Source organism: Phyllostomus hastatus, unplaced genomic scaffold, assembly GCF_019186645.2.
Source record: "Phyllostomus hastatus isolate PE091 unplaced genomic scaffold, TTU_PhHast_1.1 phas_scaffold_345, whole genome shotgun sequence".
NCBI lineage: Eukaryota > Metazoa > Chordata > Mammalia > Chiroptera > Phyllostomidae > Phyllostomus > Phyllostomus hastatus.
In genome coordinates this window covers 7,239,705-7,265,582 of record NW_025334024.1, presented here as the reverse complement: position 1 = coordinate 7,265,582, position 25,878 = coordinate 7,239,705, and the positions used below count along the sequence as shown (strand labels likewise).

The following is a 25,878-nucleotide window of genomic DNA, read 5'->3' as shown; positions in this document are numbered from 1 at the left end:
ACATAAAATGTTTAGCCAAGTGCCAGATACACAATAATACTCAACAGTAGTTGCTATTACTCTGTTATCATTCTTACATCAGAACTTCTCATAACCTCTCCCCATTTAATCAGCTCTGCAGATTAACGAATACTCTCCATTCCCTTTTTAAAGCAGACTGATGTATGCCCATTGTACACTGTTTACTCCTGGTAGCCCTCCATGGTAGAGGCAGCAATGTACTGCCTGTCTCTGCCTTCCAGGAAGGACCTGCTGCCCAATCCCAAGGAGTGTAGTCAGTAGACAGGCTCCAGCTCCCAGGTCTTTCAGGGTCTGTCCTAGCTGCAGACTCACCTGTCCTCGGGGCCTCCCTTCCTAGGGCCACCTGCATTCAGTGCCTGAGCAAGGAGGAGGATATAAGGTCCAGACATATTGGCCTGATGCAGGATACTCTTGTCTCAATGGGATTTTCATTTATGGAAGTGACTGAGTAATGACATGAAAGGTCAATGCCATTTAAATAAGAATTCGTTACGTGCATTTCCTGGGAGAGGGGACCTGCCATGCCACACAGGGCCACAGGGGAAGTGCCAGGTCGGGAGGCAGAAGCTGACATGGAGATGGAGAGCCCAAGCCATGGCCTTTATGGGGGTTTCCAAACAGAAGAAATGCAGGACAGAGTAAACAATTTAGGATTGACCAGTTTGAATAATTCTGGCTGGCTTAGGCTACACAGGGGGTCTCTAATTGCCTGGTACCTGGCCCTGGGGTGACTTTGATTAAGGTTGAGTACTGGCCTGGTATGTGAGCGTTAGATAAAGGGGATGGCTGGGTAGAGACTCAGGATCAGCTGGTGTGCCTGTGAAAGGCACGAGCCCTTTGCTATCTCTAAGGACTGGCCGGCCCTGGGAGGGACAGTCTCTCGTCACCAGCAAGGTTTTTAAGATGTCAAAACAACATAAGATACAGAAAATGACAAACACAATTAATAGAACCCGGATGGCTCATACTTGCTGCAGAGTTCCCTCTGGACTGACTGAGGCTGTGTGCGATCTGGATTAGAGGCTTCTGTCATTACTGACTTCTGCCCAGTCCTGTTTTCTTTCTTTGCTCTTCTCAGGTATTTGATCTCTAGGAAGCATCTTGCACTGAAAATTCTTTCTCAACTCCTGCCTCTAAAGAACCCAACTCATAACATCTCTGCAGTAATCCTGGCAGCTCTCTCCTACCAGGCAAGGCACATGCTCACTGCTGAGCAGTTGCTTCTGACCTGCTTATGCCCAAGTCCCTTGTGCTCGTGACTCTAAAGGTCAATTTTAATCATGTATTTCACACAGTGACAAAGTAGGAGTGTGAAAAGAATGATTTACATAAAAACTTAAGTTGAGTGTTTTGAGAAGATAATAAAGATGAGTTGCTAAAAATTGTTATTGAATTAGTCATTGATGCAAAAACCGTAAAGGATTAGAAAAAGATCATTAAATTCTGCAAAGAATCTGAACTCATGTGGCACTGTGGTGTGCTTACATCTTTCATTAACTGTAAAGAAAATCTAACTGGACCTTTCAGAGGCTGTGTTATGTAATGAAGATGATTAAAATTCTAACAACAGATTTAAAGAAACTCTTTAGTTGCATACCCAAAATTTATAATGATGTACTTTTATAGTTTTAAGTTAAAATACAATGTTTAAGATAGGATCATTTTTTAATAATTCTCCTCCTTAATATGTATTCTTTCATAGCCAACCAACTTTTAGTCCCAACCCAGCTGAAGAAGACAGAAGGGCCACCTGAATTCTGACAGCACCCCCAACATCTACCTCAACGTTCTCCGACAGATTCTGCATGGGCATGAGCTGTCCACTAGGGCTGGTCAGAGAGAGGCCGCCGACAGTTCCACTGACGTCAAAGTGCCTTCGGGCTGGGAAAGGGCTCTTTGGGAAACTCGTCATCTGAAACCAAGAACAGGGAGCTTTGGCCCAGGTGCCCCAAGGCTGGAAGGTAAAGAGGTCCCTCTGTGAAGTCATGAGGTTTCCTAAGGGAGGATGGACAAGTAGGCCTTGCCTTTGGGGGTAAACTGGGACCCTGCCTTGAGCTAATGCTGGTTTCCCTGGTGTGTGTCTACACGTCAGGGCTATAGCTTCTGAGAGCTGGGCCTAGAGAACCCAATCAGACTGGCTGCAGCTGAGCAGTTACTAGACTGTAAAACAGTCTGAGTCTTTCTTCTGGCAAAGCTAACAAGTCTCTAAGAGAGAGAAGTTTGTTCGCTTTCACTGGGGTGCAAGGAGCAAAGAGTCATATGGGCACTAATTTGGGAATGGGAAAGAGCCCTGGGTTTGCTATTTCCTAGTTATGGAATGAACTCGGGTTGGGAGTCAGAAGGTCTGGGTCTGAATCCCAGCTCTCCCACTTTTGCTTGTGGCCTTGAGCAAGTCGTGGAACCTCATCTGTCCAATGGGCATCATGATACTATGTAATTGACAGGGCTGTTATCAATCAACAGAACTGAGCAAATGCTGTGTAAGGGCTTTGTAGATTGATCGTGAAGGGCTATTCCCAAGCAGGTTATTACTGTTGTTACCCTTATGTCCACAGGCTCCCGAGCATCCTCCAAGGAGCCAAGGGAGGAGGCAGCAGGCAGGGTGAAGGTCGCAGAGCCGGCAGCAGCAACGTGCACAGAGGAGCCTTGCAAACTCTGGGGCTGAATTCTGGCCATGAGGTGAGAACAGAGGTGCCAGGAGGAAGGAGAAAGTCTGTGTCAGAGGAATATCTGACCCTCCATTGCACTATAGGGAGGACTGTGTTACCATCAGAATAGGCTGCTACCTTTTGACCCCCTGATATGGTTCCGCCTGTTTGTGTCAGTAGCAGTACGCAAGGCAGGCGATACCCCTACCCCAGGTTGGAGGCCCCATGAGGACAGGGCTACAGCCAGCTTTGTTTACTGCTATACCCCCAATATCTAGAACAGTGTCTGGAATATACTGGTGGTCAGTACATATTTCGTTGGTTGAATAAATGAGCTTTGATGTGGACATTTGTCTGGGCTTATCTCCCCTGCCTATTTGACTTCTGATGCCACAGGCTCCCAGCTCCATTTTTACAGCCTTTGGCCTTGTCCCATCTGGTTACATTGGGGACCTGGTTTCAAAACCTCGCTCTGATTGGCATGCTGCTTTGGGATACCACCTCCATGACCCAAGAGGACAACCCAATGCAGAGACATCTCTCAGTGAAAAGCCCTTCTCACTTCTAAGTCCCATCGCTTCTCCCACCTCCAAGGCTGGTCTCCTGGGCTCTGCCTGTCACAGGGTCTTGGGATGTGGGTATGGAACAAGCCAGATCAGGGGATAGGCTTTCCTGGGGGCCCACAGTACAGCCAGTTACCTGTTTGTGTACACAGAGATGGAGGGTGTGGCCAGTGTGGCTGGAAGGCCCCTGGGCAGTGTCCCCAGCAGGAGGGCAGACTGTACATGCTCCACAACCCTGAGCAGCTGGGGCACTGTGGCCACCTGGGAAAGAAAGCAGGGGTGTACAGAAAGGGGAGAGAGAAAAGAGAGGAGAGAGGGAGGAGAAGGAAGACAGAGAGAGAAGAGGAAGATAAGAGAGAGGAAAGAGAGATTAGAGAGGGAAGAGGGAGAAGATAGAACAAGAGAGCCCTGTCTCTATGTATTACCTCTGGTCACAGGCTGGTATGGGACCTTTGGCAGGAACTGGGTGAGGCAGAGACCACAATGGGATGCCATTAAGTGGGGGAACGAAGAGTAAGCATGTGTAAAACTTCTAACACTTGACTTACATGAACCCTTTTCATCTTCAGACAAGGAATTCTGTGAGGCAGTTACATGTAAGCGATAGAGGCAGGATTCAAACTCAGCCTGCCTCCTGCCAGAGCTTGCTCCCGGCCTGCTATACCACACTGCCTCCCAGAAGCTATGGTCTCTGGAACCTCCCTTCAGCTCCCTAGAAAGGACTTTAATTTCTATGCCTCAGTTTCCTCATCTGCAAGATGTGGTGAAAGATCCATCTAGAAATGCTGGTGTGAGCTGGGCACATGGGAGGTGTGAAGTCTGCCTCTGGGCTGGGACACCTACCTGGCTGCCATTGGCCTCCGAAGGCTCTTCGAGTCTGTCCCTCAGGGAAGCTTCTAGCATGCTGCCCACAGCCTGAAAGAGGTCCCTGGTGGCTGCCTGGCGCCTCTGGTCCTCATGGTGGGCCTTGGCACTCACTGCCAACAGGGCCTCACTGGCATGCTGCAGAGACCAGCTGGCCTCCCACTGGGCTCACCCAAAGGGGAAGGAAAAAGAGCATGAGCCCCTGCCTGGGGTTCACGGGACGGGGGCTAGAAGGGAGGGGAACAAGGTGGGGACCCAAAGTAGGGAAATATGGACCAGGCCCATCACATCAGCTGCCTGTATCACCAACTTTAGGCTGGTGTTCCCTCCCTACAATGTCCTTTAGTAGAGTAGCCTAGTCCATCTTGGGATCCTTCCCAGAGTGCCTTGCAGAATGCTCAGAACATAGTCGGCTTTCAGTAAACATTCACTGACTAGACAGATGAATGAATGAATAGATGGATGGGTGGGAGTTACCCACCAGGAGGGGTGGGGAAGCTGGGGTATATGTGCCCCAGCCAATTCATCACTGACCACAGCATCAATCCCCTGGCATGTTTAAGCCTCCATGTGGGAGGCAGAGTATGCAGGGGTTGGGGGGGACAGATGTCAGAGATGAAAGAAAGGCTAGAGCTGGCGGCTGGGCGTCAGGCTGCTGTGCACTGGAGTGGGAGACATGGGTGGTCAGTAGTAGCATTGTCTGGACACACACTTAACCACCCAATAATTAGTTAAGTTTACTGGCAGAGTGTGTGATGTGTAAGCACACAGACTGTCACACCCAGAAGGAGACACAGAGCACTTTTCCTGCCCTAGCACCAGCCTTGTAGGGCTTTTGGAAAGAGATGGTGGAAGTCTTGGCTGCCTGTGCTGGGGTGAGTCGTCAGACACCATAGAGGTACATGTCGCATGGCTTGGCTCAGCAGCCGGAAACCACTCACCTGGGCCAAGGGCGTGAGCTCCTCACTGTGATGGGTCACCTCTCTCAGCACCGTGGCCAGCTCCTGCACCCTCTGCATGTCCCCCAGGGTGGTAGTGACTGCAGACAGTGACCCTAGCACAAGTTCTCTGATCTTGGTACAGAGGGAGGAAGATAAGGAGAGGAAATGTAATTCCAGTGGTTTGATGAAACAGTTTTAGAAAGATTTAGGGTCAGAGCAAGGGACCAGACTCCTCTGGGGTTTTTCAAAGCCCACAGACCTTTGTTTGCCTCATAGAATGTATGGTGGACAGAATAATGGCTTCCCAAAGATGTCCACATCCTAATCCCTGAGACCTATGAATATGTTATCTCACATGGCAAAAGGGACCGGCAAAATTTTTTTGGAGATTTGATTAAGTTAAGGATTCTGAGATGGAGTGTCCCACATTAATGGGGTGAAACCAGTGTGATCACAGGGGTCTTTGTAAGAGGGAGGGAGGAGAGTCAGAGTTGACGGAGGCAGAAGTGGTGGAGAGGGAGAAAGGGAGTGGTGGAGAGGGAGCAGGGGAAGGATTTGAAGACATTAAACTCCTGGCTTTGAAGATGGTGAGAGGAATGTAGGCAACTTCTAGAAGCTGGAAAATGCAAAGGGAGGATTCTTCCCTGGGTCTCCAGGCAGTACAGAGCCCTGCCAACACCTTGACCATAGCCCAGTGAGACTCCTCTCAAACTTCTGGCCTCCAGCACTGTGAGATAATACATTTGTGTTGTTTTAAGCCACTAAATTTCTGGTAATTTGTTACAGCAGCCATAGGACACTAATACAGAATTTCTCAGCTTTCTCCAAATCTTCAAATTAAGTCTGTAAAATGTGGCATCATTTCAAAACAAGTAACATCTCAGTGTGGCACTTGTGACCAGAATGGCATGGTATTCAGGAATCACATCGCTTTGCTGGCCCAGTGTGGATGGCAGACCTTGTGGCAGGTTTACGTCCCTGTGTGCCTTTGGAGTGATTGGGGACCAGGATGCCTCCTCCTCATCCACTGACTCCCACCAACCACTGAAGCCTTCTGGGGCTTCTGAGGAGTGTGCTTTCTAAGCCACAAAGCCCTAATGAGGGGCTGGCCAGGGGCTGGATTTGGCAGCAGCACAGACAAACTAAGAATATCATTTCAGCACTGCCCCACAGAACTTTCTGCATTGAAAGAAATATCTTCAATGTACAGTCCAGTGAAGTAGCCACTCACCAAATGTGATGGTTAAGCCTTTGAAATGTGGCCAATACCACTGGAGAACTGAATTTTTAACTTTGCTTCATTTTAATTTAATTTATTTTGATTTTTATTTACTGATTTGAGAGAGAGAGAGGAAGGGGGAGAGAAGGAACCCCCCCCCCCCATCAATTTGTTGTTCCACTTATTCATGCATTCACTTGTTGATTCTTGTATGTGCCCTGACCAGGGATGGAATGCACAACCTTGGCGCATTGGGATGACGCTCCAACCAACTTAGCTGCCCAGCCAGGGCTATTTCATTTTAACTTAAATGTAAGTAGCTGGACATGGCTAGTGGAAACCATTTGGAATCGCACAGATGCAAATGAACAACCCTTCTCACGGCCTGCTAGTCCCAGCTTGCTCAGTCCAACCATCCAACAGTTTTTACGGCAGCTGCAGATTTTTGTGTGTCTGCCATTAGCTCAGGGTGTATACAGGCTGTGGCTTGGATAGAGGAAAGAATAGGCCAGTATTCAAGGGGACTCTTGTTAGAATGCTCTGGAAGGGAATCTCAGAAAATGGTCCATCTCATGTTTGCCTCTGTAGATCTTCTACCACCCTCGTCACCACCTCGGAGGCAGTCTATGTGCAGATGTCACTGGCCCCTGATCCTCTGGCCGATGGATTCACTTGGCGGGAGAACGGAGGGCAGGAAGAAAAAGAGCTAGAAGTTATTGTCCCAGTGTCCTCCCTGTCAGGTCACTGTGGGTTGACTGCTTCATTCTTCCAAAGCCACCGCTCCTACCAGGCAGCCCTCTTCTCACAGAGCTCTCCCTTTGGGTTCTGGTCACTTCAGGTGGAGCTGCTGCTGTCCTATGTGATCAGTGTGCTCAGGGACCGAAGGACATCCGAAGGGAAATGTGCCACAGCTAATGCTCTGAGTGAATACAACCAAGAACCAGGCGGGGGTACGTCTGTATGTGGGGGCTCTAACGTGAAGCCAAGGGCTGGGTGAGAGGGCTGGGGGGGCTGGAGGTGGGTGGGGGAAAAGCCAACCTGGGTTCGAACCACCTTCGCCCCCTACTATAAATGGGGACCTGGGCAAGCTACTAAAATTCTTACCCTGTCTCTTCTACTCTAACGTAAATGGGGACCTAGCCATGTACTTTGGAGGGTTTTAATGGGGGTTACACACCCTTAAAGCCCCAATTCAGGGCCTGACAGCACATAGTGTGTGCTCAAAAAATGATAGTTACTTCTCCGTACTTAATTACTTTGACAACCACCACTCCTCTGTATTAAAAGTTCTTATCGTGTGTCCTGCACTCTGCCAAGTACTTTCATGAAAACCTTTCAGGGAACCAGAGAGATCTTTCTTCCCTTCTCCATGCCCACCGTGTATGTGTGATGCTGTGTGTGGTGCAGACATGTTGCGTGCCTGTGAATACATATTCATATTCACGTACCATGCACTGGGAGCAGAAGTAATCATACGTTCTGCAATAGTTATTTATAACATTAGTTTATAACACATGAAGTGGCCATTTGGTGGATTAAAAGTGATTGGATGTGGGCAATTTCATATGGTTCAACCTATAGTTACAGTGAATTTAATTCTTATTTAACTCTCACTATAACCTTATTAGGAAAATACTATTATCTCCATTTTCCAGACTTGGGAAACTGAGGCTCAGGGAAATTCAGTCACCAGCTTGTGATAATATATATGGTAAGTGACAGAGTTAGGACAGCATCTAAGTCCAACTCCAAGCCATTAACCTTGTGACTGCAGCCAGGTCACTTTTCCCCTCTGGCCTCAGTACCATCGTCTTCAATAGGAAGGACTGGAGCAATACTCAAGTCCCCTCCCACTCCAGGAGCCCATGACTCCATGAGGCTGAGCAGAGACAGCCTTCTTTTCTGTCACTTACTGAAAGGACCAAAAAAGGGCAAGGTAATAATGTCAACAGCTTAGCAGACACCAAAGGCTTCTTCACAGATCCCTGAACACTGCTCCCCACCCTGAATAGCTACATACAGGCTGCAGGGGCCCCAGCAGAAGGCATAAAAGCGCTCATCTCAAGTACCTTCTGTCTGGCGCCCGTTCTTTGTAGCCGTCTGGGTCCCAGCCCCTGGCACTCCTGGTCCAGCATGGAGGACACAGACCTGGCCAGCTGGAAGAGCCGCTCTGGGCCCTGCTCCCCTTGTAGAGCAGCAGTAATGTTCTCTGACACTGCAGCCTGGAATGCCCCATCCTCAACACGAGTGTCTCCAAGTCCCACCTGTGGGAAACCAGAAACATGCTTTGTGCAGGGAAGACCTCAACTCGCTGGTTCTTGTTCAAGAACAAGAGCCTGATGTCACAGATCTCCATGAGGGACAGTACAGAGCAGGCCTGGAAACCTTTGCACCTGGTGTGGAGGCTTCGGGCATTTTCCAAGCTTTGAGGGCAGCTGGACAGCTTGCACCAGGCACTTGTGGTGAACAAAAACAAGCCTTGGGCAAGTCACTGCTTTACCCTTCACTGCCCTCCGCATGGTACTCTCAATCCCTTCCCAGTCCACTGGCTTCTGACCCTGAGCATTTACCTGGGATTTTATCCAGCCTCTGCCTTGTAGCCCTGTTAGCTGATCTTGGTCCTCCTTCCTCTTGACTTCAAACACAAACACACTGGCTTAACTCATCCATGGGTCCTTCTGCTCCAACCACCTCAGGTCCCCTGCTCTAAGCCCCCAGGACCTGACGCTTATTCGGGTCACTAATCATAAGACCTTCAAAGGTAGAGACCAAATCTGTTTTGTCCACAGCTGTATCGCCAGGGCCTGGCACATAGGTAGGTGCTCTGTAAATATTTGTTGAAGCAATGAATGAATCAGTGACTCATCTGGTCATGCCCTAGGCTCCTTTCAACCCAGCCACCCTCTTATTATTTTTTAAAATTTCTTTCTTTTTCTTTTTCTTCTTTTTTTTTTAACAAACCCTTGTGTCAAGGGCTGACTTTCAATAGCCAGCCATCCTCTCAGTGAAGTTCTGACAAGTCAAGTTTTCTCAGTAAAGAAACAGTGGCTGCCACCCACCTTAACTGCTGCACGGGTGTGCCGCCTGTCCCCTGCATGATTGGAAACAGAAATGACCACTGTCAGCACAAAGTCGTTGTTTTCTTTTCCAAGTGGCAGATAAACTAATGGGAGGGCAGGCTCAGGGCCACAGTGTAGACAGGAACCTGGCAAATGGACATTAGACAATTAGGGGAGCACCTCCAGGCCCCAGGGAGACTGTAGGCCCACCAAGGTAGAGCCTGATGACAAGGACACAAAAGCCATAGCTCATGAAGGCAGGCAAATACTCGGGGCTCCGTACTTTCAGGGAGAAGACAGCCATTTATGCTGATTCACTGTTCTCCCTAAGTCATCACATGCTGCTGGGACCTTGGATTCATTTTACTAAAATCCATGAAAATTTTGAGGAAAAAATTCCCTATTTAGAAGTTGTTGTTGTTTAAATCAAGATTGCAAACCAGACTACAAAAAGGAGGAGGAAGAGGAGGAAAAGGAAAAGGTCTTAACATTAGCTCCAAACATACTCAAGCTCACTCAGATGTTCCTTCCTGTACAAAGGCCTTCCCTGGCTGCCCTGCCTCAAACAGTGCCCCCTGTCAGATGTCATTGTTTACCAGCTGTCTCCACCACTATTGTAAATGCCTTGAGGTCAGGGGCTTTTCTATTTCGTCCATTGCCATATACCTAGCACCTAGGACAGAGTCTGACATTCAGACTCTGAATGTACATATTGATTGCAAGAATGAGTAAATGAATGAATATCCTTTGTATTCTTACAGGAATCACTATTCAACCATGAAGTTATTGAACTGCAATTGACAACTCATTTTTATATGATCATACTTGCCTTCCTCCTTGCTAACCTGTGAGATTCCGGGGGAGGTACTACAGAGGAATAATCGGTCAGAATTGGAGCAGCCAGCCTGGCCTCTCCATTTAGGGGTACATGGGTTTGGAATGAAAATCTATTTCCCTCCTTGAATTGTTTCCCTCTTGGCTGAGACCTAGTCACAGCCCTCTTCACATCCCTGCATTCCACATCTATTTGATGGGATACCCCATGAAATTCACACTTGGTTGGGTCTCAGGATAGCTTATGTCCACCTCCTAGTCAAGGCATTCACTTTACATTTTTATAGTGTTCAATGCTGAATGCTGGAGAGCTCCATAGCAACACTCCTGTATGCCTAGGTTTGGAGGAAAGTTTCAATCTAACTGGAACATTTTCAGAGCTCATGTGAGGGTCACAAAATACCAAAACTCACTGGGAGGAGACGAGGACCCCAGATGAGCCCTCCAAGGGTCAACTATCCCCAAACTGGGAGACCAGATGCAGTGTGGGCCGCTCGCCCCATCTCTCCTGCTGATGCCCTACAGCTGTCCTGGGGTGTGGGTTGTGGTGACAGGACTCTGTGCAGGGCATTGTGCAATGGGGATGGGGTCTGCATGCTTCATGCCTGTAAACCTTTGCAAAAATGTCTCCTTTCAGCTGAGCATGATCTGCAACATTGCCCATTCCCTGCTATGGGGTCAATAAAATTGCTGACGATTCTATGAGCCAGATCCATCTCTGTCCTGAATAGCTCATATTTCCAAGGGGTCATGGATACTCCAAGTGAGTGCTGAGCAATAATGTCCTAGTAGTGGCCCCACATGGTCATGCTTCTATGTATACTCATCCATTTAACTTTCTCCACATCCCTCGTGCCAGAACAGGGGTCATTTTGGCCTCTATTGTTGCGGAGGAGATACAGATGGGATCTGCTCTCATCTGAGGTGTGTGGGTGGGCCAGTGTGCCCGGGGGTGGGAATGTTAAGACTTAGGGGAGCCTTCATCTTCTAAACCTCTCTCACACATGGAATGTATTCTTCACAGCTTCCAGAGAGAGACAGGCCCTGTTCTGGGAAAGGAGGAGCCCAGGAGCCAAAGGAGGAACCTAGCCTTGGGCCAGTACCTGATTCCAGACAGAAGCAGTACTCCAGGGGGCCGAGGGCAGCGGAGGCATTGCAGAAGATGGAGAAGCTTGTTAGAACGGTGCCCTCCTCCAGGGTAATGGTGCAGGTGGGCACCTCGGGGGGAGGCAGAGCGCTGATAACATAGGTGTCCTCCCCGTAGGCATGCCTGGTCACTGCTGGGGAGTGAAGACAGAAAGTGCTTAGGAGTTGTATGGCTCATACAAACTCCACCTCGCTTCCAGATTCCCCTGGAAACTTGGACGTGTAGACTCCCAGGCCCCTCTCTGGACCCTGAGCCACAGACCTCACTGGGGGCTGTGGGGTAAGCCCAGAACTCTGCAAATCTAACAACTACCCTGAAACAGGGCATCTGGGATCTCACTTTGAGAAATTGGGCAGAGACAGAAACAGATTCCGATAAACCTGAACTTGAATCCCAGTTCTGCTGCTTACTAGCCAGGTGACCTTGGACAAAAGCTCTTTGAGAGTCAGTTCCTCATCTATAAAATGGGGTAAATAAGAGTAGCTTCTTCATAGAGCTTTGGTGAGGAGGGAGTATATTGGGAAAAACGACTTGCTTAAGCTCACTGAGTTAGGTAGGGCCACAGCCAGGACCTGGAAACCGGAATCCATGCTCTTGCCAGGCCCCCACAGCACCATGCATAGCTCCCCTCGCAACCCCAGTTGACCTGCACCACCATCACACATCACCTGGTATAATCACCTGGTTTTTCAAAAAGAGTATCTGCCTGGAAGAGCTGGGCATAAAGACAATCTTAATTAAAACTCATTCCTTGGCCTAGACTTAATTCAGAAGCTTTGGGGCAAACTCGGGAGTGTGCATTTTAAACTAGCACTTCCCCTTACCCCAGTGTGGGTGGTCTATGAGCCACTTTGATAAGTACTGAGTCAAAGGAATCCATCTGAAAAAGAATTCTCACCTTCATTATTTATCTTTTTGAGACTGTATTTCTCTGGGTTCAGGGATGGGTTAAAGTAAAAAGTGCTGAATCATGGCTGCAAGACCCCAGAATGCTCATCTACCCTGCGTAATACAATTTCGAGGCAGGTGTTTTTATCACACCTAGTTTACTTGTCTGGAAACTGAGGCACAGAGAGATTAAATTTCTACTCTTCCAGCTAGAAAGCGGGGGTGATGGGATTCACACCAGAGCCTGTGTGTGGCCCCCACTTTATGCTGATGTCCCGTATTTCAGGGCTTCTGGGTTTGTCTTGGCTCATTTTCTGCAGCAGACCGAACCCATGACAAGAGACTCAAGGGAGGCCTTCCCACCTGTGACTCTGATTTGGAAAGCCTGGCCCCAGGCCTGCAGGAGGGAGCTGTTCAGCAGCAGTGTGGAGGCATTGCTCTGAAGGAGGATTAAAGAACGAGGCCGAGGCCGAAACCCTCGGAGTCTACAGGCTGCTGGGAGGGGCTGGGTCTGAAAGAGAGCACAGCCCAGAGGCCCAGAGGCTACATTCAGGCCACTGGACCTCATCAGGGCACTGGTTTCTGACCCCTGGGGCACCTTTCAGATTTGTCTGGGACAGATGAGTGACAGCCACTGCTTGCTTCCCTGAGGTCATCCCAGATATCCAATTTCCATCCTGATTAGGGTATTATCCTACTAGGTCAGGTTCCCTAGAAACAGAGCCTGTGATGAGGATCCGTGTGCAGGTCATTTATTAAGGGAGGGCTCTTAGGGCAACACCAGGAGGAGAGGGAGGGAAGCTGAATAGGGTAGAAAATGAAACTAGACAAAGAAATGGTCTCAGGCGGCATCCAGACTCAGCCTGATCCCACGGGGCACTCTGGAGCACATAAGCTGCAGCACAGAAAACATCTCCCTCAGAGGCAGAGGGGCTGGGCTGTTAGACTTCATAGCTATTGGCAGGGGCCACTCCACTGTGGACTGGGACTGGGCGCCAACAGCATCTGCTGTGGTGGTTCCCCACTGCTTTTGCTCCCAGGCACCCATTTCTCTGACCAGTGCCCTGGTTTTCCTCTGGGGAATGTGCCCAAACCCCTGGCTCCCTCTCTACCATCTCCGAGTGGAGCTGACCCATTCCCAGCTCAGTCCTGGGCATTGAGAAGTCAAAGTGGGAAGACTTTTCCATCTTTGAGGGTTGCCAGCGTCCTCACCTTCTCTAGAGGGGTGACATCTAAATACCAGCTGAACGTGGCCACTGGGGCTTCGTCACCCATGGTGACCCTCAGCATAACGTCTTCGCTGGCATTCACTGGCCCACAGTTCCTCTCACAGCTGAAAGGGAGGCAGAGAACAGAGCGAGGAAGCTCACTCAGGCATTGTCGCCACTCACCTGCCCAGTCTTTGGTCCAGCTCTTCTCAAGTCCTTTGAGAAGGTGAGAAACAACCTTCTTTCAAGTGAAAAGTGGAATGAAAGCAACCTCCTCCCCAGCCAAAACTGGGAAATAGCTTTGACCATGAAGATGGGGTTATTCGTGCCTGACTGAATTCCCATTTCACTCACTGCTCAGGGTAAGGACATGGGAAGTGCATAAGGCTGAGACAGGACCCTGAGCTCAAATTCTGTGCCTGCCACTTATGAATGGTCCCCTTACATGAGTCACCTAAATTTTCTGAGCCTCAGTTTCCTTGTGAAAGGATCAGAGCAGGAGGTTTCTGTGACTCTCCCTAGTTCTAACAATAATGAACAAATGCTGTGGTTTTATAGCATGAATGCCCACTTATACATGACTTCCATTGTTATTAGCTTATCTAATGCTTACCACAACCCTATGAGTGACATATTACGATCCTCATATCACAGACCAGCGAACCAGGCAGGGTCAGGGAGCTTATATGATTTGTCTCATTGATACACTCCTAAGTAAGGGGATGGAACATGAACCAACACAACTTGATCTGAATCCTGGGCCTTCTCTATAATGCCCCTCCCTTGACCCAATCAGAGATCACTTTGGCACTTGCTGTATGTTTGACCCATTCCCAGGTCCTTTCTGTTTTAACTTGATAATAGTTCTTGAATCTTCCCTATTCCTGTCTTCATGTCTATCCTAGTACATGTGGCCAGACATTCTCCATTTTCCCTACAGCCCAGTCTCCATCAACTTCTACTGCTCTGCACTGGGAGACTGGTCTCTATAGACTGCATCACCCAATGGGAAGCATTGGCTGGAGTTTGGGGGTGAGAGGAGAGAGGCCCCACTTGACTTGAGGCCTGAGTTCCAGGGGGGCGGACACATAGAGGCACTGCTCTTCCTGGTTCTCCAGCTCCTGGCCCCTCCAGACGGCCAGGTACAGGGTGACTGCAGAACCAGGCGGTGGCAGGCAGGATGGCAGAACCACCAACTCTCTCTGGTCTTTGTGGAGCAGCTTCCTCTCAACACAGTCGCTCCACTGAGCCCAGCAACAGCCTGAAAAAGAGACAGGCAAATGCTATCCATCCAGGAATTCTGAACTTTACACCTGTGGCTATCATCTGGTTTGCAGTTCTTAGAAGTAAAGTGTCATGGATAAGAAAATGGGCTTCAAACAGATTTTGATTCTTCAAAAACAATTCACTTGCAGGTTGCAGGAATGGTGCTGCAAAAGGAGAGTTCTGGGAAAAGGACCCATGCTTCACCCAGACTCTGAGCAAACCTGCAGGACACGTCAACTTGTTTTGCACCAGTGACTTGCACGGATGAGCAGGCAGGCATATAACAGGAGAGGTGCCTGCCTGGGAGAATGTCCAGGGGAGCTTCTTGTCACTGGTGTCATTCTCACTCCACGTGGAAGTGATTGTCCTCAACTGAATGTCCCTGTGAGGTACCTGGGGGCCCTGGGGAGCTGTCCCTTCATCTGGGAGGCTGCAGTGTCATCTCCAGCTTCATGAAACCAGCTTGGTAAGTCTCTATATCCTTTGCCCTTCAACTCTGTCAATTGATGTTTATCCACTGCTCTCAAAATGATAGTCATTCCCAGGACATGTCCAGGGGTCAGATCATTGGCTCAGTCACCTGAACTCTGTATTTGTCTCCTTTACTAATTCAGATAACAAGAACTAATATTCAGAACGATGTTCTGGCCACTTAGCAATTAATATCAAAGCCTTCAAATTTTGTATGATTCTGACCCAGCTATTCCATTTCTAAGAATTTATTTATGAAAGTAACCACAGGTTCAAATAAAGATTGAACTACAAAAGTGTTCATTACAATGTTTATAAAGGCAAATAATTTGAAATGACCAAAATGTCCAAAAAGAGGCCAATGAGAAGTAAATGATCATGCATCAACCTGACAGTCTATTATGCAGTTACTGGGAATATCAGGATGGAGAAAAAGATACCAGGGCATTAAAAAAATGCAGGATATATTGTTCAATAAAAAAAAGGTAGCAAAAGCAATATGTACAGTATGAATGACATTCATTTTCTTTCTAAAAGAATGTGTGTGTAGCTAGGATATGCCCTTTTGAAAAGGAGGACAACCGTTGCTTAAAAATGAGCACTGATGCTACGATTTTGGTTTGTCAGAAAAGGCCTCGTCACTCTCTCATCCTAGGCTCTTCCCAGTGGAAAAACAAAGGCATGGGGGTGAAAAGAGGGGTCCCCCTAAGAGAGGAGGAGTATTTTCTCTCTGACCTTGTTTGTAGTGATAATACAAAAAGCAAACTGACTTCAGGGTTTTTATAGTTCTTAAATTCTCTACAGACGAGTCATTTCCCAGTTGCCTGCCTTCAGGGCCACCCCCACCTTGATGTGTCACAGCTGCCTCCCATTTCCATTGCAATGTGCAGTCTCTGGTACATACAAGGTACACAAAATGTCGGGCTGAGTACGCGGCGGTGAAAGGGCAGGAAAAAGAACAGCAAAGCTGTCTGCTATCCATCACTCCGTGGTGAGATAGGACAGTTCCAGGACTCGAAGGCCACCTACCACATGACCACGGGAAGCGTAAATCCTCGTCACCATCCGTCCAGGCCAGAGTCACTGTCGTGAAAGGATCCACGTACTGACCAGGTTCCACGTATACCTCCACATCCCCTCTATCCCTCTGCAGGAAAAGCAGCTGGTTTGTAAGACACCTGCCCACAGTTGGCACCCCACCCTCTACCTCAGAGCTGCCTGTGCCAAGGTGTGGAATGGAGACAGACCCTGTCCGATCTGCCCAGCTGCCCTCAGGACAGATCACTGAGTAAGTAATGTTAGTTGGGATGTGGGCTCAGTGCTAAGGGTCCGCTGTGTGTTCAACTGCGCTATCAAAGCCTGCTGTAGGCCAGGCCCTGTGCTCGATACCTAGACAAACGAATGTAGGCCTGGCCTCTGTCCTTAGAGTTATTGGTTTGGCCAAAAAGTTCATTTGGTTTTTCTCCATAAGATGGTTCTAGTAGCACTTAGTTGTTTTTAATGTCATTTGAAACAATTTTGTTGGATTGTATTGTGACAGCTGTCATGTCAGCGTGCATTTAAAAAAAACTTATCAAAATTGGTGAATTTTTGTGTAGCCATTTTAGTATTGAACATGGAAGAAAATGCACAACATTTTCAGCATATTATGATTTATTATTTCAAGAAAGTTAAAAATGCAACTGAAATGTCACAAAGATTTGTGCAGTGCATAGAGAAGGTGCTGTGAATGATCAAAAATGTAAAAAGTGGTTTGTGAAATTTTAAGCTGGAGATTTCTCTCTGGATGATGCTCCACAGTTGGGTAGACCAGTGGAAGTTGGTAGTGAGCAAATTGAGACTTTAATTTGAGAACAATCAACATTATACCTGTAGAGGAGATAGCCGGCATACTCAAAATACCCAAATCAATAAAGTTATTCATAAAAATGAAAAACGTGTCTTTTATTTTAAGGAAAAAATACCCTACAGACTTTTGGCCAGCCCAACAGGAGGTAAGATAGGCAAGAAAACCAGTGATTAAAGCACAGAGTGCTGCCTGGCTGGGGAGCTCAGTTGGTTAGAGTGTTTCCTGATGCGCCAAGTTTGTGGACTTGATTTCTGGTCAGGGAACATACAGGAGACAACCAATGAATACATAAATAGATGCGTAACAGTGGGGAATTGTAACCCACCCCACCATTCTTTTGACATTGTTTCTGTAAATGCTGGCTTGACTACTTTGCTGCTTGTAGATAAGCAGCATGTTTACGTAAGAATCCTAGGAACTAACTTCAAAAGATACAAACTCCAGCCTTCAGGCAGGCATTCCAGCTCTGGAAGATTTACTGGCCTTCAGCCATGGAGCGAGGATGACATGGAGCCGGGATGACTAAACCAGGATGACGCACGCCGGACCATCACTGGCCTGATCAGAACGGACTGTGCTCGTCTGCTCGTCTACACGTAGAGAACTTTCCAACCCGCTCCCTTGATCTCTTTGTTCTGCTTCCCCTCTCCCTCCTTATAGAAATCTCTGCCTGCACTGAGAGGTGGAGATGGTCTTTGAGATATGAGTCTCCCATCTCCTAGATGGCCAGCATCTGAATAAATAAACCACCTCCCTTTTACATCAGTACTTGTCTCTCGAGTATTGGCTTTCAAAGCAGTAGGCAGTTGGATCTGCATTTGGTTGTAAGTGGAATAACTAACTGATGTTTCTCTCTCTCTATCTCAAATTAAAATTAAAATTAAAAATTAAAAAAAAACCAACCACAGAGTGCTAACTGCTACAGGAGAGAGGGCCCAGGAGATTATGAGAATGTAGGAGAGGGGGCAACAGGTTAAGAATGTAGGCCTTGGGGCCAGCCAGATTGCAAACTGGACCATTGGCCCTGGGGCCTCTGGCCAGTATCTAAGCCTCACAGAGCCTCTGCTCCTCCGAGGGTCTGATAACATCTGACTCCTGGGATTGCTGTGGATCAAATGAGAGAAACTAGTGATGTATTTCCTCTTGTGTCTAGTGCTAGGAGGGCGCCAAGTTGTAACATCTACAAAGCAGAGAGCTGGCATGAGGGCAATCTCCCCCAGAGGACAGGACCCCAGAGCTGTTGTGAAATTGGAGGAGTGACAGTGAGCAGGGCAACAATGAAGACCATGTGGATTCTAGGAAGAGGGACCAGCCAGCATACAGTGTGCTCCTGGAGTCAGTTCTGGTAGGGCCTGTCAATCAGCCCATACCCAGGGGGCTTGACCTGGAATAACATGAGGCTGAAGCAGCATTCAACCCCCAGTGGTCTCCCATGGCCTGCGAATAAAAAGTCCTCTTGCCTTGGCACGTTAGACCCCGACCCCATGTGGTCTGTCTTCTGTCCATCTCTCTTAATCTCCTACATCCTCCCTCTCCTCACACAGGCCTCAGAGCCCTCTACGCCATGCACCAAGAAAGCCGTTGTGTTGCTTTCCAGCATGGCTGATTGTTTTATCTTCAGGTCCCCACTTAAATGTCTCCTCTTTAGAGTTCTTTGATCACATTTGCTAGAGCACCCTATGTTAGTTGCTGTCATTGAACCCTATTGGTTCTAGTTAGACACATCAGAAATCTTAATTATATGCTCATTTGTTTGTTAATCTCACCCAGTAAATTTCACTGAAAGTAGGGATCATGTCTGTTTATTCACCTCTGTATCCCCAGCCCCTGATACAAGTCTTGAACACTGTAAATGCACAGTAAGTGTTTGTGATGGAATAAGTGCATGCATGAGCAATGTCAACAGCAAAGAGTTGAAGACAGTCTTGCTATAAAAACTAAAGGACCTGGGCCTATTTTCTATCATAAGTATTAAAAGAAATAAATCTCCCTCTGAGCACTGCCTTAGCTGTATCCCACAAATTTAGATAGGTTGTATTGTCATTATCACTTAAAAATATTTTTATTTTTATTTTTTTATTATTGATTTTAGAAGGAGAGGAAGGGGAGAGACAGAGACATTGATGTGAGAGGGAAACATCAATTGGTTGCCTCCTGTACGTGTCCCAACTGGGGATTGAACCCGCAACCTTTTGGTGTATGGGATGACACTCCAACCAACTGAGCTACTTGGCCAGAGCAGAAATATTTTTAAATTTCCCTTGTGATTTTTTTCTTTTACCCATTGGTATTTTTTAGAAGTGTGCTGTTTAATTTCCAAGATGGCTAAAAGATATGTTCACATCCTAGATATCTTATTGTTGATTTTTAATGTAGAGAACATGCTTTGTTTAATTTCAAGCCATCTGGGTGTCTTTTCCAGAAGAAGAAATATTGGTGATTCCTAGTACACTGAAAAACCAGACCCAAAAAGTAAGAGTGTGCTTGGAAATCTTTTTCTTATGAGGTTGTGTTTTAATAAAATACTCACGTTCTTTTCCTCAGCACTTGTTCCGGATGGTTCTTGGAGACCAGAACGAGCTGTGGACACAGTGGGAATGGATGTCAGACTTTGGTGGTGTTCGTCAAGCTGCCAAAGGACAGGGTCGGAAGGTATGCTGAAGGGCCCCAGGGGACCTGCCTGTCTTTGGAAATGGTTTAGGGGGACATAGCAAACATTCAGGTCACAGGGAAATGGTCAAAAGCAAAACCACTGAGTTCACCACTGGGTTAGAGACATCTGTTCAGTAGTAAAGAAAGAGGCATGCAGCTGCCAACGCAGATAACACACAAGATTTAGAGTCAGACAGGCAGCTGTGTGCTCTGAATGTTTAACTACCAGTCGAGGAGGTTGGGGTGGGGAGCCCTGATTTGTATTTGTAGTGTTTGCTAATTTCTATGGTGTTCAGGACTGGGCAAAAGTAGGTTTACAATTGTGAGTATGCAAACAGAGTTAATAAAGCCATTGTAATAATCACAACCCACGTCTTTTTCCATACGAACAACTGTAAACCTACTTTTGCCCACATCTGTATTCCCACAAAAGCTACCAAGCTGACATCACTGAATGTAGCCTGAGAAGAGATGGGCATAACCAGCTCTGTCTGGCAAGCTGATAGCACCTGGCCTCGGCACCCCGTGGTGTGTCTCCAGATCCCTTATTGGCCTCTTACTGGCTGTGTGAACCTGGGCAGGTTAGTGATTCTTTCTGAGTCTTAGCTTCCTCCTCCATAAAAAACGCTGAAAGCAATCCCTGTTTCTCAAGGCTCCGGAAGGACTGAATGCTGTGCTATATATACTATTGCTTTGTAATCTCTACATCTTCAAAGAGTGTTAGTGTGTTAAGTTTAAAAAAATGGAAAAGGGTACATTTAATTGATATGCTGGGAAGATACTGAAATGTGAATATGATTAATGTCAATGAAAGCATAGATTAAGACAGGAACTTAGGGTTATTCCATGTGATTCTCTAGGCTCCAGTGACTTGGATCTTTTAAGAGCTGGGTACTACTGATCTTTGGAAAATTCTTTCCCAGTGAAATCTCATTCAGACAACTATAGCTTCAAAGGTTTGTAAAATTATACAAACCAAATTAAGATATGAAACACGGAGGACCTTCTTAACCTTAAGTAAGAAGATGGTCCAATAATCCTGAATGAGGAAATCAAGAAAAACTGTTGTTATCTCTGATCTTGCCATGAATTAGCTGAGTGACTTTTGCAAAGTCAATTCACTTCTCTAGGCCTCAAGTTCCATATGTAGAAAAAGATATCTGATGACTTTTCCCCTAGCCATACCCCCTTCTTTTGGTAACAGCACCTACGGGTGATATTTTCTCTGGGGAACCATTCCCCCTCCTACTTTCAGTCCTTAATTTGGGTGAAGCCATCCCTACATCATGTCCCAGGGTGGATGTGTGGTCCTTGTCTGCCCAAACTGAGTGCCACTGCCCCCGGTCTCATCAGTGTGTCCACAGGGGAACATGAACCAAGCTTGGACCAGTGAGAGACAGCCTCAGGACTTCTGCTGGAAATGTCTAAGAGGTGCTTGCTCTCCTCTGGGCTGAAGGACTGAAGCCTGGGGCCATCTTGCTACTGCTTGGGAAGAGGGAATCATGGATGAGGTGACATAGAACCAAGAGATAGAGGCAGATTTCTGAATGGCTGGATCCACCTGCATCTAAACCCTGGACTTTTCACTTCCTAAGTTGACAAAAATTTCCTTTTGACTTGAGCCCATTTGAACTGGTTGAGTCCCTTGCTACTCAAAGAGTCCTGGCACACACATTCAGGGTGACCTTCAAGCTCTGTTGGCTGTCTACGCCACAAACATTACCCATCCCTGCTTCTTGGCTGCCAGAATCTACCTTCTCCCACAGAGCTGAAAAAGCTGAATGTCTGCTTCCCAGCATCCCTTACAGCTGGGGCACATGACCCTACCCTGGTCAATGTTATCTAAGGAGAAGATTGCTGAGGACTAGCAGGAAAGATTTTTCACTGATGAAAACAGGCGCACAGGAGGTAATGGTTCTGTGCTGCTGGATAAAGCTGGGTTGACATGTGATGTCTGAAACTGTAGCAGCAGCCCTCCTGATTGCAGGAGAAGCAAGCCTAAGGATGAAGCAAAATCTCTGAGGATGGTAGAGCAGAACAATAAACTGATCCTGGGTCCTTGCTGCTGACACTGAACTAACCCAACTTACCTCCTAACTTTTTTGTATATTAGATAATAAAGCCTTAAACTTGAAGCCACTGAGGTTGGGCTTTCTGCTACTTGCAGCCTAAAGCATCACAACTAATATAAACTCAGATATTTTAGAATTCTGTATCAACGGCTGAATATTTTACTGCATACATTGTTGCCTCTTTAGAGTACCCAGAGAATTCTTAATGTCTGAAGAGCAAGTCCTGTTTTGAAGAGCTCCTCACTAGATCCCAAGCAAGTACAATGCCCTGGACTCCTGGTCACAAGTTTTATACCCTCTTGCAGAAAGCCCTTGCCTGCAACAGTGATGCTTCCAATGTCCAAACTCAAGTTTGAGAAGGCATTCCTCACCAGCATGGTGACCCGAAAGGTGCCTGCAATGCAAAAGGTGAAAAATTATGAAGATTGTAATAAGATGATTAATTCACACTGACACAGCTCCCCCAGCTTGTGCTTCTCCACTCCCCTGATGGTAGCATCCAAATCTTTCATCATCTGAGCATTTAACGAACCCCTGTTTTATGCCAGGCATGGCGCAAGGCTCTGGGGACACAGAAATGAATGAAACATGGTTCTTGTCCTCAGGGCCTTATGGATTAATAGACTCGCAAGACAGCGCCAAGCCCTGGTAGGAATCAGCGTGTGGGTGTTGTATGCACAGTGTGGGTGGGTGGTCACTTTAACCTCAGGGCACAAAGAAATATGGGATGGGGCGGGGGCGTTCAAAGGAGGAGTAGTTCTCATCAATGAGATTGGAGAGAAGAGTGTAGCTGAGCAAAAGACCTGACAGGATTTTAGAAAGTATTGAGAGGGTGGAGAGGGGAGAGAGGATTTTTAAGATTTATTTGTAGAGAGCACTAACACATGTATATCCCAACCACCCTCCCTTAGGGAGAAGGATGGTAGGTGCTACCTTCTTCTCAAGCCCAGAGAGGTTACCAGAGGGGACCCTTGAAAAACTGAATATGTGTTCTTTGAGGTTAGGAACCCCCAAGGGCTTGCTCCTTACTCAGGCCCTTGCAGGAGTGGCCTGTGACACGGGGTAGAACAAGAGGGAGAGAGGGAGGGAGTTAAGGGCTGCATTTCTGCATTTGGGAAATAACGTGATCGGCTGGTAGCAGGCCAAGGAATAGGGAAGAATTTTCTATGGACCAAATGTTTCCCTTGGGGAGAGAGGGCACTGAAGAAGGTAGTGAGAATGAGGAGAACAGGGAATGACCTTGTTGGTGGTCTAGAAGCAGCAGCAGCAGGGAGGGTGTGACCAGCTGAAGGACAGGTAACACCCAGCCCTGGAGCCCAGGGACCCAGCAGGGGCCCTTGAAAGCACAGAGGCAGCTGCAAATATGTTCTGGGCCCTGAGAGCTAGGTCAGCCATGGCTGGGCCAGCACCAGCCAGGGAGAGCCTTCCTGTCCTACCTGGTTCCTTAGCCTTCTCCTTGCCCCCTTCATCATAGGACTCATCCAAATCTGTTTTCTTGTGGGGGCAAAAAGACTGCTTACCTTTTAAGAGCAAACCATAAAGTCATACGGTATGCTGAAATTTTATCTATTTTCCCCTACTGAGTCATTTTTGCAGGAGACAAAAATTATTTTGCATTTGAGCTATAGCATATGTATTATGTATATTTTCCACTGTCATTTCATTTCATTCTGGCTTCTTCCTGTTCCAAACTGGACCTTTGGCATCTGGCAAAGTTCCACTGTTTTCCTTCATAAACCTATCATCCTTTCTGCCATCTCTTTTGCTGGATCCCTTGCTGAGGGCATGGTAGCCCCACACCTGCATAGTATTACCATCTTTCTTGCACACCTCTGAGATCCAGGGCATGGGATCCGGGAGGCTGGATCCTGGGTGGACTGGAGACTTGGACCCTCTTCACATTCCTGCCTGCTGACCTCACCACACTGCCCTCAGGGACTCTGTTCTTTTCAGATTAAATGCAAATGTGTGCTGTGTTTTCCTCCCCTGGCTGGCGCCAGCCAGTCTGTCCCCAAGCCAGTCAGTTGCCTTATCTCCATTCCAGCCAGGATCCTGACAGAATCTCTTGTCCCACCCTCTTCTCTTTCCACTCCTCAGTGTTTACCTGTGTCTCTCCCAAGGGCATAGACTGCAGTTTCCCAAACTAGAAATGATGGCAGAAGTCTGAATACCCCTACCCTCCTTCAGTGGTTCTCAGTTGGGTGGTTCTGCTTCCCAGGGGACAGTTGGCATTGTCTGGAGACATTTTTGGTTGTCATGACTTAGGAGGCTAGTGCTACTGGGATCTAAAGGGTAGAAGCCAGAGATGCTGCTAAGCATCCCATAATACACAGTGTAGCCCCACAACAAAGAATAGTCCAGTCCCAAAGGTTGGACTTGCCAGAGTTGAGAACCCCAGTGACAACAAGATCCACGAAGGCAGACAGTATCTGTCTCTGCCTTATTTTGTGACTCGGATTGGATGCTCTTAACCCTGTTTGTGTCCAGGACACCCTGAAAACTGGCTGTCAGGACCCTGGGGTCTAAGTTGAGAAGGGAAGAGAAGGAAGGTTTGGAACAGGAGCCACCAATCCCAAGTACCTTCAAGAGGAACTGTCACATGGTAAATCCCAGATGGCTGTCCAAGGCTATCTTCCTTATGGGAAAAGGACGCATTGAGTCCTGTTACCTCAAAGGTCAACTCTTCTGGGATGCCATGAGCCACTGAGACGTTGACCAGTAGGTCCTGTCCAAGCTCCAAGCGATCAGAAGCCCAGGAGGCCCTCAGCCCTGACAGAGGCTCCAGGAAGTAGACTGTGACGTGTGTGGAAGGTGCAGAGATGGTGGTGTTGCTGGTGGCTTGGATCTCCAGGTGGTGCACCCCTGAGCCCATCCGTTGCTGGGCTCCTCTGTCTAGGGTCAGATTGTAGGGGAGCAGGCCCCTCTGTGCAGTGGACTCAGCCAGGGTGGTGTTATCTGACAGCACAGTGTAAGTCACCCCTGTTTCTAGGTGGGGTAAGAAACATTTAAGAATGTTGATAATAACCATGTAGCTGATTATACAGAGATAGTTCAGACCCAAGCTCTGAAGTGAGATCCTGGATACAGACATGGATATAGATACAGCTACGAAGACCTAAGTTAGGATACACCCTGACCCTGAATATTAATGGTGATTACCTCTGAGTATTGGGTTCATGAGTTTTGGGTCCTCTCTGCTCATTTGAATATGCTAATTATACTATGCATGTGTTACCCATAAACTTAAAAGTTTGTAATAAAAATATTAGAACATTTCATTGACAGAGATATTTTTGTGGGGAGGAAGCCTAAAAAGGGAACATCTCTTAAGGGTATGGCTGATGTTTATGCATGATGCATGGGAATGAGCCTCAAGTCTTGTTTCAAGCAGGAACAAGACTCGACTCTGTTTCCTGCTACTTCCACAGCTGCCTGCCCGAAACCCTGCCCAGCAGAACTCCGTCTGTTCACGTCACGATGGTGCTCTTACAGGTTGGGGTTAGTTGCCCTAACTGAATGCTAAATGTTGTGGTTGACCCTTAAACTATGATGTAAACCAACAAATTAGGATTCTTTCCAATAGAAATTAAGCTAGTATGTTTCTTGTCTGAGTGATGATGAGGATGATAAACACAATGGTGAGGATGATAACATGAGCCTGAGAGAGAGCAGGAATCCTGACTTTCAGGTTTACTGCTGCCTTTCCCACACCTGGCAAACAGTGTGCACTCGATATATTGCATTTATAGAATAACTGAATACATGAAGGATTATATTAAGCTTCTCCAGGAACGTGCAGCCACCATCGTCAGCCCACAAGCACACCAGACGGACAGGAGCCCCAAGTACTGTATTCAAGGCCCAGTTAGAGCTCCTACAAGTCACTGCTCTGAATGAGGCTTCAGGTGGTGTGAGGTCATGTGAGGTCATGCCCTCACCTCTGCAGCTCTGTGCCACACAGTTTACGTTAACAAGCCTCTCTCTAGATCTCAAGCTGAACCTGTGCCTTGAGGACAGATGCTGCACTGGGTGACGACGGGTCTTAGTTGGGAGGGTCTCTACTGAAAGGAGGGGTGGAATTCAAAATATTTAACAACTGTAACTGCATGGACACCAACTAATTAGAATGGATGTTCTGATAAATCAGAATAGATGCTGTGACCAATCAGAATGGAC

At 47.4% G+C, this 25,878-nt stretch overlaps 1 protein-coding gene across 1 annotated transcript in view; it reads right to left on the bottom strand.

The window, feature by feature from the left end:
* The window catches only part of PKD1L2 (polycystin 1 like 2), an 87,974-nt gene that overhangs the window by 42,928 nt on the left and 19,168 nt on the right, over positions 1-25,878 (bottom strand). The window contains 15 exon segments of the mRNA XM_045819129.1: positions 1,802-1,933; positions 2,563-2,689; positions 3,369-3,493; positions 4,076-4,258; positions 5,038-5,169; positions 8,326-8,520; positions 9,316-9,461; positions 11,253-11,429; positions 12,548-12,695; positions 13,397-13,517; positions 14,446-14,653; positions 16,159-16,276; positions 19,509-19,558; positions 22,019-22,096; positions 24,283-24,687. Of these exon segments, the coding sequence (XP_045675085.1) occupies positions 1,802-1,933; positions 2,563-2,689; positions 3,369-3,493; positions 4,076-4,258; positions 5,038-5,169; positions 8,326-8,520; positions 9,316-9,461; positions 11,253-11,429; positions 12,548-12,695; positions 13,397-13,517; positions 14,446-14,653; positions 16,159-16,276; positions 19,509-19,558; positions 22,019-22,096; positions 24,283-24,687 (2,345 nt within the window).